The sequence below is a fragment of the Amia ocellicauda genome, chromosome 12 (assembly GCF_036373705.1).
Source record: "Amia ocellicauda isolate fAmiCal2 chromosome 12, fAmiCal2.hap1, whole genome shotgun sequence".
Taxonomy (NCBI): Eukaryota; Metazoa; Chordata; class Actinopteri; order Amiiformes; family Amiidae; genus Amia; species Amia ocellicauda.
In genome coordinates, this window is record NC_089861.1 from 19,860,741 (window position 1) to 19,878,433 (window position 17,693).

The 17,693-nt window shown below is 41.0% G+C and overlaps 1 protein-coding gene across 1 annotated transcript; it reads left to right on the forward strand.

The window, feature by feature from the left end:
• Nucleotides 1–1,567: 1,567 nt before the first annotated feature.
• LOC136764523 (endonuclease domain-containing 1 protein) lies at nt 1,568–11,165 on the forward strand. Its single transcript, XM_066718666.1, has 2 exons — nt 1,568–2,077; nt 9,253–11,165. Exons 1-2 carry the CDS (start codon nt 1,796–1,798, stop codon nt 9,775–9,777), a joined length of 807 nt encoding a protein of 268 aa, XP_066574763.1. The 5' UTR covers nt 1,568–1,795; the 3' UTR covers nt 9,778–11,165.
• The last annotated feature ends 6,528 nt before the right edge of the window (nt 11,166–17,693 follow it).

The window sequence follows — 17,693 nt, forward strand, 5'->3', positions numbered from 1 at the left end:
GAGATAAACTAAGCCCTGGGTAAAGTCTTGAACACAATACTTAGCTTGGGTATCCACAACAGGTAGTCCTGTCCTCGGACACCAGTGCTCCAGGGGCATCAATCCAGCAGCTCCTCCACACTTTTACTTACTTTTACTTACTTCAGTGTTTTCATGCTGCTTAAATGTAACATAACTATTATAACCAAATGTACATCCTGCAACACTTGCACCATTTGAATTCAGTGTCCTGAAACATTGTTGGTAACTAATGACATTTACCTGAAAGGTGTCTGTAATGTTTATACATTGTGAGTATTCTATTGTAAAAATATTAAAAATATATCATTACATATCAATTTAAGTATTGAACATATATCCATCTTCCATGTGGGGTGTTTGTGAGGTGTGAAGTTCACAGTAATCTGTAATCAAATTAATTATTCAATTTGACATATTTTAAAACTATACTGAGAGGTATTTTACAGTTGATGGTATAAAAGATGTACAGATGCTTATATAATATCCCGGGGCCTGGATAGGTGTTTAAATGTATCTAGCTAATTAAACAATTAGACCAAGTAAGTCTAATTACTCCAGGGATTGAGTTTGAGACCCCTGCTGTAGACCATGTTGGGGGTTTTCGTTCTGTGCCAAGAAAGAACAGAATACAATTTGTTACCTACCTGTGTGTCATATGGGTGCTCCAGCATCCGCACCAGGAGTTGTGTGAGGAAACCCATAGGGTGAGGTTGGAGGTTCCCCTCCTCATTTGAACAATGGGGTGGCATAGTATTTTGGGGTATAAGTCAATGTCAACCATTAAAATTGTATCAGTTGGAATCATATAATGGGATCAGTTAAGAAGCTATAAGAGCTGGGTTGGCCAGAACATAATCCAAAATAAAATATGAAAACCCCTTCCCTTATCATTGTTCTGTATTGGGGAAGGTGGTGGTAGTAGGCGGTGTCCAGGTGTTTGCCCCACCATAGTTAATATAGAAATCAAAAAAAGGGAAGAAAAACAAAAGAGCTTATAATAAAAAAGTGAATTTATGGTCAATATATAAGTCTTATGAACTTGTGTAAACTCAAATCTGACCTCCAGAACAGAGATTACAGCCACAACTCATTCCAGGCACAACACTGCCATGGCGTTTCATTCTTTCACAGAGTTCACTGTCTGAGTCTTTCATAGTGCTGTAAACAGACTCAGCATCTGTGATTTGTTTTTGAATGGTAAGGTGTATTATTTTTTGTGTCAGATTCCATTTCTCTGCGTCTTTCTGCACTGTCTGAGAATCGTGTCTATCCTATTCTGTATGAGCCCTGCTTATCCAGGTGCGCTCTGTGCCTCTCACACAAACACACAGCGCAGTGCAGCCTAGCATGCTCGGATATGGGCGTGTTTGCTATCATTGGAAAGCTACAGCCCTGCCCTGTAAGAGAATGACAGATCCGGGTGAGGGACAGGATTCGGGTAACAGGGCCTGGAATGCGGCCCCCCTCTCTCCTCACATACGCGTTTCTTAAATGGCTGGTAGCTCAGCACTGCTTATACGGAAATGGCTGTAACTAGGCTCATTGGAAAGCTAGAGACCTGCGGTTTTCGGGAGTGGCAGCCTTGAGCACCTATGGGAGACTTGATTACAGTAATATGACGTAGAATGCTCGTCCCGCCCCCGGGAAGATTAGCAGAGGGCGGACCCCAAAGAGAACAGGGCTATGTACCAGGAAAACACAAGAGTTAGTGTGTCATTCAGTGAATGAATGTATCATTCTGCAGTATCTTCCAAAAGTTAGTCCAATAGGAAACATGAGGCTGCAATCACAGCTTTGCTTTTTCGCCTGCATCCTCCTGCCCTGCCTGACAGAGGTCACCGAATTTAAGAATTGTAAAGAGTTCTTTATCCGGGTCCCAAACATTAACAATCAAGGTGAGCAATACAAACAGATCTGTCAGTTTTACAACAATGCAGTGAGGTTCGCCACTCTCTACGACACAAAACGCCGAATACCTGTGTACTCTGCCTACGTCTTCGAGGATGTTAGCTGCCAGGAGCCACGACCAACCCCAACATGGATGATTGAGCCACAGGTGAGTCATTTTTTTGGCTTTTATGTTATACACTCACCTAAAGGATTATTAGGAACACCATACTAATACTGTGTTTGACCCCCTTTCGCCTTCAGAACTGCCTTAATTCTACGTGGCATTGATTCAACAAGGTGCTGAAAGCATTCTTTAGAAATGTTGGCCCATATTGATAGGATAGCATCTTGCAGTTGATGGAGATTTGTGGGATGCACATCCAGGGCACGAAGCTCCCGTTCCACCACATCCCAAAGATGCTCTATTGGGTTGAGATCTGGTGACTGTGGGGGCCAGTTTAGTACAGTGAACTCATTGTCATGTTCAAGAAACCAATGTGAAATGATTCGACCTTTGTGACATGGTGCATTATCCTGCTGGAAGTAGCCATCAGAGGATGGGTACATGGTGGTCATAAAGGGATGGACATGGTCAGAAACAATGCTCAGGTAGGCCGTGGCATTTAAACGATGCCCAATTGGCACTAAGGGGCCTAAAGTGTGCCAAGAAAACATCCCCCACACCATTACACCACCACCACCAGCCTGCACAGTGGTAACAAGGCATGATGGATCCATGTTCTCATTCTGTTTACGCCAAATTCTGACTCTACCATCTGAATGTGTCAACAGAAATCGAGACTCATCAGACCAGGCAACATTTTTCCAGTCTTCAACTGTCCAATATTGGTGAGCTTGTGCAAATTGTAGCCTCTTTTTCCTATTTGTAGTGGAGATGAGTGGTACCCGGTGGGGTCTTCTGCTGTTGTAGCCCATCCGCCTCAAGGTTGTACGTGTTGTGGCTTCACAAATGCTTTGCTGCATACCTCGGTTGTAACGAGTGGTTATTTCAGTCAAAGTTGCTCTTCTATCAGCTTGAATCAGTCGGCCCATTCTCCTCTGACCTCTAGCATCAACAAGGCATTTTCGCCCACAGGACTGCCGCATACTGGATGTTTTTCCCTTTTCACACCATTCTTTGTAAACCCTAGAAATGGTTGTGCGTGAAAATCCCAGTAACTGAGCAGATTGTGAAATACTCAGACCGGCCTGTCTGGCACCAACAACCATGCCACGCTCAAAATTACTTAAATCACCTTTCTTTCCCATTCAGACATTCAGTTTGGAGTTCAGGAGATTGTTTTGACCAGGACCACACCCCTAAATGCATTGAAGCAACTGCCATGTGATTGGTTGGTTAGATAATTGCATTAATGAGAAATTGAACAGGTGTTCCTAATAATCCTTTAGGTGAGTGTATATATATATATATATATATATATATATATATATATATATGTATATATGCCCTCTTTGCGATTGTGCCTCGTCCAGAGTCCGTTGTAAAGCTGCCGCTGATTCGTCCACACATCCACCCCCCCACACACACAAAGGTTTGAACCCATGGAAATTCCCTCTGTTAGAGATTGACCTCGCAATGCAGCAGAAACACTCCACACAGAGACTTTGAATGCTGCACCACTTTATTAATGATTTGTTTCCCTGTTAATCAATCAAGAAATTAGTCAATCATACACCTTGACAGATCAGTAATAAAGGAGAGAACCATACGTACCACAACCTGTACAGTGACTTTGAAAGAGGGGTGATTATTGGGGCACGAATGGCAGGAGCTTCAGTCACAAAGACACTCAACTGGCTAGTGTTTCATTAGGAACAGTGACTAAAGTTACATCTGCATTTAGATCTATGGAAAAGACATCAGTAAATAGGGTTGGAAATTGTGGTTGTATGCGCACATTCAATGACCATGATGCTCATGTATTACTGCCATATGTAAGGAAAAACACAAGAGCAACTCTTTCCCAGGTGACTGAGAGTGTCAATGCAGGACGTGATCAGACTGTGTCAGCAAGAACAGTCCATCGAGAACTACACAGAGAGGGATATTATAGTAGGGCTGCAGTGCATAAAACCCTCATTATAAAGACAAATGCACATTTGAGAGATCAGTGGTGCAAAAACCATAGGCACTGGTCTACAGACGTGGAAAAAAGTGCTATGGTCAGATGAGTCAACCTTCACCATATTCTCGACAAGTGGGCGAGTGCATGTGTGGGGAACGGTACAGGCCTGACTGCTTGACCCTTACAATGAGGGGGTCCAGAGGCTCTTTTATGCTGTGGGTGCATTTTTCTGGCATGGTTTGGGTCCACTTGTCCCCTTAGATGGAAGGGTCACTGCAAATTGTGAAAAGGTTCTTCCGTACCTTTTTCACTACCCCATGCCTCCTTACAGCCATCACTGTAGCCCATGTTTACCGGCATTGCGGCGTTGTTCACTAATGCCCATTTTGGTTTTTAATTAAACATGAACGCAGTTTGCTGGGGTAGAATATATATATATATATATATATATATATATATATATATATATATTATGTCTATCGCTAAATCTATATCTGTGCTTTAGGATGTCTTGGAGTATTTAAACTTGTCTAAACTTACAGAGCAGGACGTGGCATTGCCGTCTCTTGGCTGCATCCCTCTGTTGCACTTCCTGGCCTGCTTTTCAGGGTGCGCGCTACTGCGCACCACCGCATGTATTGGTGTCTGAAGCTGTTATTATTGGAGGGGTGGGAGTACCCGTGCCCTGAATAATATAATATCAGCAGGGAATTCTGGTGTCTCTAGTATGTAACTTGCTTATGCTGGAGACTTTTTATAGATGAGAATGTACTGGACTGTCAAAGTCTTTTTGGTTAAATTGTTTATTTTCTTAGCTGGCTACCCCTGTAGCCACCTGCTTTAGTGGTATGGCCCTATTACGGTAGGGCTGTGGGAAAGTATTTAAATGGTTAGTTTAGAGCTGGAGGGAGTGCAATTTCAACCGTCCCAAACTGAACTTGACCTGTCCCAAAATTAAAATACTTGTTTTTTTGCATTTTGACATGGATCTAGATTCCATAATCACAACGTCAGATTCCACTAGTCTGAAGGACGCAATCCACATATTTGGACAGTGAGGAAGAAGTAAAAATTGTCTATGTCGTATGCCACTACAAAACTAATGTTGCATATTTGTATTACAGTGTGCATTCCTTTCAGGCCAGGTAGCTCATACAACCATATTCTCTTGATACTATACAGACAATTCAAATGCCACAGCAACTCCCAGAAAACGCAATCATGGCCTGCAGACAGGCAGGCAGTTGCGTGGTTTCCCAACACGCAAACCACACAATTGCATGGGGCCCCGAGGGGCTAGGGGGCCCCCTGATGCCTAGTAGCAGTGTTACATTACAAGCTGAATTGTAACTTGCAACAAATTATTTATTTTCTCAGATGAAAAATAATGTATTGTTAATACCGCCTTTTATTTTTAATGTAGCGATTCTTAAGCCTGTCTGTGTGGTGTTGCCGTAAGGCCTCTGCATTGTGGTTCCAATCTCACTGCGGCCGTTCAATGAGCAGTTTTTGAGTTTCATTTAAGTTAGAATCATCATAGCCTATTATACCAGAAAATGTGGGCATTTATTCATTTGTTTTTTAACATTGTGGGCTATTTATGTTTCAGTATTTAGTATTGTTATGCTAAGAAGTGTGTTGGTATTCATAGCTCTGAAGTCACGAATCGGACGAAAGTCTGAGCATTCATTGACTCAATGGTCAGATTCCTGCAGAATGACAAGAGTCTGCGCAGCGTGAACGCAGCCCGTGTCAACAAGCCGACAGAGAGATGCCTGTAGTTCTATAGTTTCTATAGGATGCTGCTTAATCACAACCATGTAGCCGGATTTAGCGATAAAAAGGGCTGAGATTAAAGAGTTGAAAAGACTACAACTGCCGTGGCTAACTGTATGATTTAATAATTAAAGGCTGTTTTGGAAGTGTAGGACATTTAGAAGTATTCGATCTAAATGAAACGAGTCAGTGATCAGGTTTTATTTATGTAGCGACTGAACTGAATACGTACTGTATCTGTTATGTATTATTTATTATAGCACTATTTGTTTTTAGCACAGCTTAAGTAGTGATTTCCAAAAGATAACTTGATGACAATCTTTTGTCAGTGACCTTATTGTTTGTGATAAAGCTTGTGATTAAATGTGCGTGGCAAATTGACGGGATACCTTATGCTCCATTTAAGAAGTGTTTTTTTAAAACGAATAGTGTACTTTGCAGTTCCGATCATCGTTAAAGCCAGACAGTCATGTCGGTATTTGTGGCACAGAACCTCCACACACAACTTCACTGAAATCACACGTCTGTAAAATTTAAAAACAATAATAACAACAATGAATCAGATTCATTTATATATAGTTCTTTAAATATATATTTTAATCTAAAAAGTGTATTTCAAATGCTCCTTTTAAAGTCGGGATTTTAAATCTGAAATGTATTAACAATGAAATAATTTGCAATGTAATTTGCACATCCGTCTTTTAAATATTTATTTTATTCAGTTTGTGTTGTGTATTTATTAATACTAACTTTATTTTGTATTTGTGTAGTAACTAGTTGTACTGTTTGGTTGAACAATAAAACTGAAGACTCCTCATACTTTTTCAGAAAGCGGAACAAAGCCCCTGAATTCCGCAGTTCTGTCAGTGTTCTCCGCAATGCGGATTTCATAGCGCCCTACACACCCCATCTGCACTCTATCTGTTTACAAACGATAATTTAACTCAGCCTCATGACACATTTGTCTGCTTCAGTCAGTGAAAGAGCACAAAGTGAAGAAGTTTTCCAAGGTAAGATAATCCTTCACTCTCCTGTTTTATAGTTCGAGTGCACTGATGATACTCTAGCCCCCCCTTATAATGACACAGGACTGTGGCAGACACTGGTGTGTGTGGTGACGCTAAAATTGTCATGACAGGTAGAGGTTGAGGGGCCCCTAAACTGCGCTTTGATTGGGGCCCCACAATTAACAAACACGCCCCTGCAGGCATGGAGAAAGTGAAATTCTATCAATCTAATATGCCTATGTCTAACATTATAATGACTTTTTAGAATGATTATACATTTACATAACCTAAATAATTGCATAATGATGTCTAGCCAGACATCATTGTTTGAAACCTGGACGTTTTACATAGCCTACCTTAGCTTGCTTTTAATAGCCCATAGCCAAAATCTGACCATAGAAAAAATGCGGATTATTTTTAAGACTTCCTGATTTACCATTGAAACCTGCATTTTTTTCGTATTCAGTTTACAACATATTTATTGGACTGTCCAAAATCACAATCCTACAGTTGTATCTTCAGATCTTTCCTCTTTCAAATGTTTTTACCGTTAGCTACAGTAGCCAGGCCTGTCCCTCTGTCACATCACATCACAACCCGCTCCATCCAGTGCGCATGTGTGAGAATGTGTTCTCCCCATGCGCAGCCATCCACCCGACGACTGCAGCGCCTGTAATGTGAATTAATTATTCATAGTTTATGAACTTTTAAGCTAAATGTGATGATCTGTTTCATGAGCCTTGTGTTTACACATGTTAGTATGGAACCACTGGTGTATGCATTTTATATTTTTATGGCCTATCGTCCCAAAGTCTGTGTTGAAACGTCCCAGACATATTTTTTTATCATCCCCGGGATGACGGGACGACGTTAATTTCAAGCCCTGCTCAAACAGCTTGCGCCAGGGAGCTGGGGTTCGTGTAAATACTTTATTTGTTTATTTATGTAAGCCTGGGAGTTTAGCTGTGGATTATTATTATTATTCTTTTTTATTTTTGATATTAATAAACAAGCCCTGTTGTTTTTGCTTTTGCACCAACCTTCTGGTATGGACCGTTATTATTCTCCACCCACACCAGTGCCTTGCGACAGACTATCCCTTTATTAAAGTTGAGTGATCAACTTATCCTATGGTGACACATTTCCCTCCTGATGGGATGACAATGCCCCCATCCACAGGGCACAAGGATCACTGAATGGTGTGATGAGTATGAAAATGATGTGAAACATATGCTATGGCCTACGCAGTCACCAGATCTCAACCCAATTGAACACCTATGGGAGATCTTGGACCAACGCATAGACAGCGCTCTCCACCACCATCATCAAAACGGCAAATGAGGGAATATCTTTTGGAAGAATGGTGTTCATCCCTCCAGTAGAGTCCAGAGACTCGTACAATCTGTGCCAAGAGCATTGAAGCTCTTCTAGCAGCTCGTGGTGGCACAACACCTTAATGAGACACTTTATGTTGGTTTTTCCTTTAATTTGTAACCCGTCTATATATATATATATATATATATATATATATATATATATATATATATATATATATAAACATTATATATGGATTAAACATTATATATGGATTAAACATTATATATGGATTACATAAATATGCACTCCTTTAAAAATATATACATTGGTAGGAATAGATTGGTTCAGATATATATTAAGTGGACCAACTGAACCAATGTATATTTTTACAAACTAATATTTCTTTCCTGAACGACACCCCATATAATCATATGTGTGTGTGTGTAAGAAATAATGTTATATATATGATGTTATACATAACTATACTGTATATGAAACTGTCTGCTCTCAACATTGGTTTATATAATGTTTTTTGTAATATATGTACTATATAAGTATATGTAATATATAAACCTATTATATATATATATATATATATATATATATATATATATATATATATATATATGAATTTCGAGTGCAGCATCTCGTGTGCACTTTTGTTAGTAATTTATCAAATAGTATTTTTTTAATATATACATTAAATTAATAGTTTTAGATGTTCACAAACCAATATAAATAACAAAATGTACAATTTTATGCAGATGTGTGATGCTTACCCAGCAGCAGAAGAGCACTTGTGACAGCACGTGGGTAATTTGAAAGATGCGGTGCGCAGCAATAATACACAGACACCAAAACTACTCAAAATGATTCCCTAGCTTGTTATTGATGCATTTAACAAAATAATAATAATTATAATAATCTATGAATTATTAAATATTAAATAGACCGGTAAATCACTCCTTAAGATGAAAGAAATGGCAAGTCTTTCTGCAAGTGAAATCTGTTTTTATTTAATCATTTTAAAGGAATGAGAGCTGAAGATGCCTTTAAGGTCTACCTTCTATGTGCCACTGTTGCCTCCTATACTCCTCCACATATATGCTTACTGTCCTTGGCTCTCCTCAAATTATGTGGGTTTTTCGTTCCAGCTCGTTGATGAAAAATTGCAAAAGAACATGATGACAGCCGGCCAATTGAAGAATCCGGCTGTGATGCAATCTCAAGCTGTAATTGAAGATTATGAGAACTCAGGTTTCGACAAAGGCCACCTGGTCCCCGTCTGTCACCGGAGCAGCAAGGACAGCAAAATCAGCACCTTCACTCTGACCAACGCCGTTCCACAGAACCCCAGCTTTAACAGAGGGAAGTGGAGAGTGCAGGAGACAGAGCTGAAAGCTTACATTATGAAAAACTGTCAGAAGGATCAGAATAATAAGCCTCTGGCCAAACTCATTACAGGTGCCATACCTGGCAATAACTGGGTGAAAGTAGACAGGGTTAATATTCCCAGCCGCATGTGGAGTGCCTTTACCTGTGTAGTGAATAATACAAACGTAGTGTTTGCCAACATTGCAGATAATAATCAAACCAGTAACCTGAAAGAGATTTCTCTAACTGACCTTAAAAATGAACTCAAAAAACATTATAATATAGACATATTCCCCTTTCCCTAACTACAGAGCTCCTTTAACATCAGTATTGGACATAGCAGCTCCAGGGAGACGTCCACCTGTGGAACTGCCCTCCAATACCGTGCTGAGCGGAAATGCACTAGGATTCAGAATCACCTTCATTAACTTTGTCACTTATACAGCTTTAACATTGTTAAACACTGTCCAACTATGCCACCCTGTTGATTTGTTTAAGGGGTCAGGGTCCCCTAAATCTACTTCTGCAATACCTTCCCCAGGATCTTTTAACCAGTTAAGTGGGCACAGAAATGTAAGATTTAAGTCTTTATTTTCACAAAACAGTATATTTAAAAGAGGCATTTGGGTAAATACAATCATACAAATACAATCAAAATACAGAACAGAGCCCTACAATAAAATAATCTTATACTCAATCACACAAGTGAAGTGCAGGAGAGAGCAGGAAAATAAACTAGCACACTAGACTAAAATACTTTCTTTTGCGTGTTTCTTTAAAATACACTCTCTTTCTCCATAACACCACCAGTCGAATATATTAAGTTTCTATTTAAATGTCTCCTTAGTCTTAATGTCTTCATTTTAGTCTCTCTTCATTTCCCACGCACATGGACACACACATGCACACACACACACAAAATCACTCCAGGATGGCCATCCTGCAACAAACAAAAAAACAGGAGTTTGATACTAAATGAAAAAGCTTTTCCCAATTATCCAGTTAATCAATTAAAATGTTTGATAGTTAGAATAGACTGGGGAGGGGAGATAACCTAGTGAAATAAAGCATAAAATAAACCAAGGAATGAACTAAAGTGAATAAATATAAAACTGAAAAACTGAAACTATGCAAACAAAGAAACTTTATAATTATAATCCTGTTACAACAACTCAGAAACGGACAATCTGAAACACTAATTGTAATCACCTGATCTGATTTATGTCATAGTTGCAGGTTTAATTCTTAATTATTAAAACACATTTGTGATGACATACATGTAAATGAATGCGTTACATTTAGGCAGTCATTTTATGAGTTAAACCTGCCTCTGTTAAATTTAGGATGTTAGTTTATGATTTAACTCCATGTTTGAAAATCGTAGAGTTTTCTCTCCCTATCAAAGTAAAGGGACTCTTCTGTACCGGAGTCTCACCGCTATAGAATCACTGCTAAAGTCATTGAGCAGGAAGACATGATTTATTTTGATTAGGATTATTGTTAAGATTAATATGATTATTATGATTATGTTGGTAATTGTAGGTGTGCTTTTGCTGTATAATTTACAGACTGTACAGGTTGTGGTACGTATGGTTCTGTCCTTTATTACTGATCTGTCAAGGTGTATGATTGACTAATTTCTTGATTGATTAACAGGGAAACAAATCATTAATAAAGTGGTGCAGCATTCAAAGTCTCTGTGTGGAGTGTTTCTGCTGCATTGCGAGGTCAATCTCTAACAGAGGGAATTTCCATGGGTTCAAACCTTTGTGTGTGTGGGGGGGTGGATGTGTGGACGAATCAGCGGCAGCTTTACAACAGACTCTGGACGAGGCACAATCGCAAAGAGGGCATATATACATATATATATATATATATATATATATATATATATATACACTCACCTAAAGGATTATTAGGAACACCTGTTCAATTTCTCATTAATGCAATTATCTAACCAACCAATCACATGGCAGTTGCTTCAATGCATTTAGGGGTGTGGTCCTGGTCAAGACAATCTCCTGAACTCCAAACTGAATGTCTGAATGGGAAAGAAAGGTGATTTAAGCAATTTTGAGCGTGGCATGGTTGTTGGTGCCAGACGGGCCGGTCTGAGTATTTCACAATCTGCTCAGTTACTGGGATTTTCACGCACAACCATTTCTAGGGTTTACAAAGAATGCTGTGAAAAGGGAAAAACATCCAGTATGCGGCAGTCCTGTGGGCGAAAATGCCTTGTTGATGCTAGAGGTCAGAGGAGAATGGGCCGACTGATTCAAGCTGATAGAAGAGCAACTTTGACTGAAATAACCACACGTTACAACCGAGGTATGCAGCAAAGCATTTGTGAAGCCACAACACGTACAACCTTGAGGCGGATGGGCTACAACAGCAGAAGACCCCACTGGGTACCACTCATCTCCACTACAAATAGGAAAAAGAGGCTACAATTTGCACAAGCTCACCAAAATTGGACAGTTGAAGACTGGAAAAATGTTGCCTGGTCTGATGAGTCTCGATTTCTGTTGAGACATTCAGATGGTAGAGTCAGAATTTGGCGTAAACAGAATGAGAACATGGATCCATCATGCCTTGTTAGCACTGTGCAGGCTGGTGGTGGTGGTGTAATGGTGTGGGGGATGTTTTCTTGGCACACTTTAGGCCCCTTAGTGCCAATTGGGCATCGTTTAAATGCCACGGCCTACCTGAGCATTGTTTCTGACCATGTCCATCCCTTTATGACCACCATGTACCCATCCTCTGATGGCTACTTCCAGCAGGATAATGCACCATGTCACAAAGGTCGAATCATTTCAAATTGGTTTCTTGAACATGACAATGAGTTCACTGTACTAAACTGGCCCCCACAGTCACCAGATCTCAACCCAATAGAGCATCTTTGGGATGTGGTGGAACGGGAGCTTCGTGCCCTGGATGTGCATCCCACAAATCTCCATCAACTGCAAGATGCTATCCTATCAATATGGGCCAACATTTGTAAAGAATGCTTTCAGCACCTTGTTGAATCAATGCCACGTAGAATTAAGGCAGTTCTGAAGGCGAAAGGGGGTCAAACACAGTATTATTATGGTGTTCCTAATAATCCTTTAGGTGAGTGTATATATATATATATATGCCTATGCATATATATACAATGATCAGCCATAACATTATGTCCACCTGCCTAATATTGTGTAGGTCCCCCTTTTGCCGCCAAAACAGCCCTGACCCACCGAGGCATGGACTCCACTAGACCTCTGAAGGTATGCTGTGGTATCTGGCACCAAGACGTTAGCAGCAGATCCTTTAAGTCCTGTAAGTTGCTAGGTGGGGCCTCCATGGATCAGATTTGTTTGTCCAGCACATCCCACAGATGCTCCATTGGATTGAGATCTGGGGAATTTGGAGGCCAAGTCAACACTTGGGCACCCTGACTGGTCTGCAGCTACGCAGCCCCATACACAACAAACTGCGATGCACTGTGTGTTCTGACACCTTTCTATCAGAACCAGCATTCACGTTTTCAGCAATTTGAGCTACAGTAGCTCGTCTGTTGGATCGGACCACACGGGCCAGCCTTCGCTCCCCACGTGCATCAATGAGCCTTTGGATTGAGATCACAGATGCTCGATTGGATTGAGATCTGGGGAATTTGGAGGCCAAGTCAACACCTTGTTGTTGTGTTCCTCAAACCATTCCTGACCCATTTTTGCTTTGTGGCAGGGCGTATTATCCTGCTGAAAGAGGCCAATGCCATCAGGGAATACTGTGTCCATGAAAGGGTGTACATGGTCTGCAACAATGCTTAGGTAGGTGGTACGTGTCAAAGTAACATCCACATGAATGGCAGGACCCAAGGTTTCCCAGCAGAACATTGCCCAAAGCATCACACTGCCTCCGCCGGCTTGCCTTCTTCCCATGGTGCATCCTGGTGCCTTGTGTTCTCCAGGTAAGTGACGCACACGCACCCGGCCATCCACGTGATGTAAAGGAAAACGTGATTCATCAGACCAGGCCACCTTCTTCCATTGCTCCGTGGTCCAGTTCTGATGCTCACGTGCTCATTGTAGGCGCTTTCGGCAGTGGACAGGGGTCAGCATGGGCACCCTGACTGGTCTGCGGCTACGCAGCCCCATACGCAACAAACTGCGATGCACTGTGTGTTCTGACACCTTTCTATCAGAACCAGCATTAACTTTTTCAGCAATTTGAGCTACAGTAGCTCGTCTGTTGGATCGGACCACACGGGCCAGCCTTCGCTCCCCATGTGCATCAATAAGCCTTGGCCGCCGAGACCCTGTCGCCGGTTCAGCGCTTTCCTTCCTTGGACCACTTTTGATAGGTACTGACCACTGCAGACCGGGAACACCCCACAAGAGCTGCAGTTTTGGAGATGCTCTGACCCAGTCGTCTAGCCATCACAATTTGGCCCTTGTCAAAGTCACTCAGATCCTTACGCTTGCCATTTTTCCTGCTTCTAACACATCAACGGACAAAATGTTCACTTGCTGCCTAATATATCCCACCCACTGACAGGTGCCATGATATACATTGAGGGAAAAAAGTATTTGATCCCCTGCTGATTTTGTACGTTTGCCCACTGACAAAGAGATGATCTGTCTATAATTTTAATGGTAGGTGTATTTTAACAGTGAGAGACAGAATAACAACAAAAAAATCCAGAAAAACGCATTTCAAAAAAGTTATAAATTGATTTGCATGTTAATGAGGGAAATAAGTATTTGATCCCCTATCAATCAGCAAGATTTCTGGCTCCCAGGTGTCTTTTATACAGGTAACGAGCTGAGATTAGGAGCACTCTCTTAAAGGGAGTGCTCCTAATCTCAGCTCGTTACCTGTATAAAAGACACCTGGGAGCCAGAAGCAATCAATCAATCAGATTCCAAACTCTCCACCATGGCCAAGACCAAAGAGCTGTCCAAGGATGTCAGGGACAAGATTGTAGACCTACACAGGGCTGGAATGGGCTACAAGACCATCGCCAAGCAGCTTGGTGAGAAGGTGACAACAGTTGGTGCGATTATTCGCAAATGGAAGAAACACAAAATAACTGTCAGTCTCCCTCGGTCTGGGGCTCCATGCAAGATCTCACCTCGTGGAGTTTCAATAATCATGAGAACGGTGAGAAATCAGCCCAGAACTACACGGGAGGATCTTGTTAATGATCTCAAGGCAGCTGGGACCATAGTCACCAAGAAAACAATTGGTAACACACTACGTCGTGAAGGACTGAAATCCTGCAGCGCCCGCAAGGTCCCCCTGCTCAAGAAAGCACATGTACAGGCCCGTCTGAAGTTTTCCAACATCTGAATGATTCAGAGGAGAACTGGGTGAAAGTGTTGTGGTCAGATGAGACCAAAATCGCGCTCTTTGGCATCAACTCAACTCGCTGTGTTTGGAGGAGGAGGAATGACCCCAAGAACACCATCCCCACCGTCAAACATGGAGGTGGAAACATTATGCTTTGGGGGTGTTTTTCAGGACAACTGCACTGCATCAAAGGGACGATGGACGGGGCCATGTACCATCAAATCTTGGGTGAGAACCTCCTTCCCTCAGCCAGGGCATTGAAAATGGGTCGTGGATGGGTATTCCAGCATGACAATGACCCAAAACACACAGCCAAGGCAACAAAGGAGTGGCTCAAGAAGAAGCACATTAAGGTCCTGGAGTGGCCTAGCCACTCTCCAGACCTTAATCCCATAGAAAATCTGTGGAGGGAGCTGAAGGTTCGAGTAGGCAAACGTCAGCCTCGAAACCTTAATGACTTGGAGAGGATCTGCAAAGAGGAGTGGGACAAAATCCCTCCTGAGATGTGTGCAAACCTGGTGGCCAACTACAAGAAACGTCTGACCTCTGTGATTGCCAACAAGGGTTTTGCCACCAAGTACTAAGTCGAAGGGGTCAAATACTTATTTCCCTCATTAACATGCAAATCAATTTATAACTTTTTTGAAATGTGTTTTTCTGGATTTTTTTGTTGTTATTCTGTCTCTCACTGTTAAAATACACCTACCATTAAAATTATAGACTGATAATTTATTTATCAGTGGGCAAAATCAGCAGGGGATCAAATACTTTTTTCCCCCACTGTATATATAGGCTAATTAGTAATTTAAATGGTAGCCCATATTTCATACCGTTTCACAAATATAGAACACATCAGAAAGTTATTTTTAAAATACTAATAATTACACAAATGCATAATTAAATAATTAAAATCAACCAATAATTTAATTTGTGAATAAATTGAAGTAGTGCTCCCCCACTGTTAGATTAACCCTTTACACAGTATTATTATTATTATTATTATTATTATTATTATTATTATTATTATTATTATGTATTTCTTAGCAGACGCCTTTACCAGGGCAACTTACAAAATATAAGAGCAATACAAAGTGCAATACAGTGCAGTTCAATTCAAAATACATTTTACAAATTCAAATTTACACATGTGTATACCAGATATACAGTAAACAACATATGAGGTCTTACATCCTAGATTGTAAGAGCTGGTAAGTGCAGACAAGATAAGTAAAGTTAAGTCAAAGTTAAGAGGGAAAGTTAAGGGAGTTAAGGGAAAGGGACCATAAGGGAAATCAAAATAAACAATAAACAATAGGAGTACTAGTAGAGCAAAGCAAGAAGTATGACAAAATGTTTTATAACTGCTATCTTATATGACAGTAAATGACTAAATTATAAGTACTGTCTGAAAAGATGTGTCTTGAGTAAGCGCCGGAAGGAGGTCAAGGACTCTGCTGTTTTGACTTCGGTGGGCAGGTCGTTCCACCATTTAGGGGCCATGGATGAGAAGGAGCGGCTCTGGAGGAAGGGGAGCGGAGAGGAGGTAGAGTTAGTCTTCTGGCACTGGAGGAGCGCAGTGGTCTGGAGGGGATGTATGGAGAGACGAGTGTCTGAAGGTAACTTGGTGCAGTGTGGTCGAGACAGCGGTAGGTGAGGGTCAATGTCTTGAACTGAATGTGTGCCAGTATCCGGAGCCAGTGGAGGGAGCGGAGCAGTGGAGTAGCATGTGTGAATCGGGGCAGAGAGACACCAGACGAGCCGCAGAGTTCTGGATGAGCTGGAGCGGCGGGTAGTAGATGCAGGCAGGCCGGCCAGGAGGGAGTTGCAGTAGTCCAGGCGGGAGAGGACCAGTGACTGGACGAGCAGCTGAGTTGAGTAGTCGGTGAGGAAGGGACGGATCCGGCGTATGTTGCTCAGGAAGAATTTACAGGTGCATGTCAGCGTGGTGATGTGCTGAGTGTAGGAGAGCGCAGGATCGAGGGTGACTCATAGATTTTTAGCGGAAGAGGAAGGAGAGAGTGTCGTAGATTCCAAGGGGATCGAGATGGAGAGGATATGGGGGGGTGGAAGGACATATCACGGGGGGTTCTCTCTCTCAATGTCTCGATGTAACGATATATGTCTATATATCTATATGACTATGTATGAATCTATTTCACCTCACCCAGTTATATGATGTATATATTATGTAATGTTATTGATTAAGGCTATCAATACTGGAATAGCTGCACATGTCTGCATCTCTTGCTCTCTGACTATAAACAGGTTGTATCGTCATATATCTCTGCCAGATATGGCCCAATGAAAACGCAAGGCTGTTCTGCGGTTCCAACCCAAAAACCAGGCCGTTGTCATTGCGCACATGGATGACGCAACACCTCTGTGATGTCGATTCCGTATTCCTTATTTAAAGAAAAATAAGTAATGGTTCCTTATTCCTTTTTTTTAAATAAGTAATGGTTACTTATTCCTTATTCCTTATTACTTATTTTTCACAAAATAGGTAATGGTTACTTATTACTTAGTTCTGATATCTCCAAATAAGTAATGATTACATTTTTTTTCACTGTTTCTCAATAAATTAACAATGGATACTTATTTCTTGTTACTGTTTTCAGTTTTTCAACAAAATAAGTAATGGTTCCTTATTTCTTATTTCTGAACCACGGCTCCAAAACAATAGGTAATGGGCTCATTCGTTATTTCAGATTTTTTTCTAAATATAAATACTTGATACTTACATTTACATTTCCCTGTGGGTTACTTTTTTCCATTTCCCTATTTTGTACAAAATATAGGCTAAATTGTTACTTATTTTTTATTTTCCTGTTTCCGAATGTTAGGATATGACAACACCATTAAATACACAATAATACAATAACATGACAAT

What these genes read in the sequence shown, in the direction of transcription:
- LOC136764523 (XM_066718666.1), top strand. Translation starts at nt 1,796, where the DNA reads ATGAGGCTGCAATCACAGCTTTGCTTTTTCGCCTGCATCCTCCTGCCC. An exon ending in CATGGATGATTGAGCCACAG is followed by an intron (nt 2,078 to 9,252) that starts GTGAGTCATTTT and finishes TTTTCGTTCCAG; the next exon opens with CTCGTTGATGAAAAATTGCA.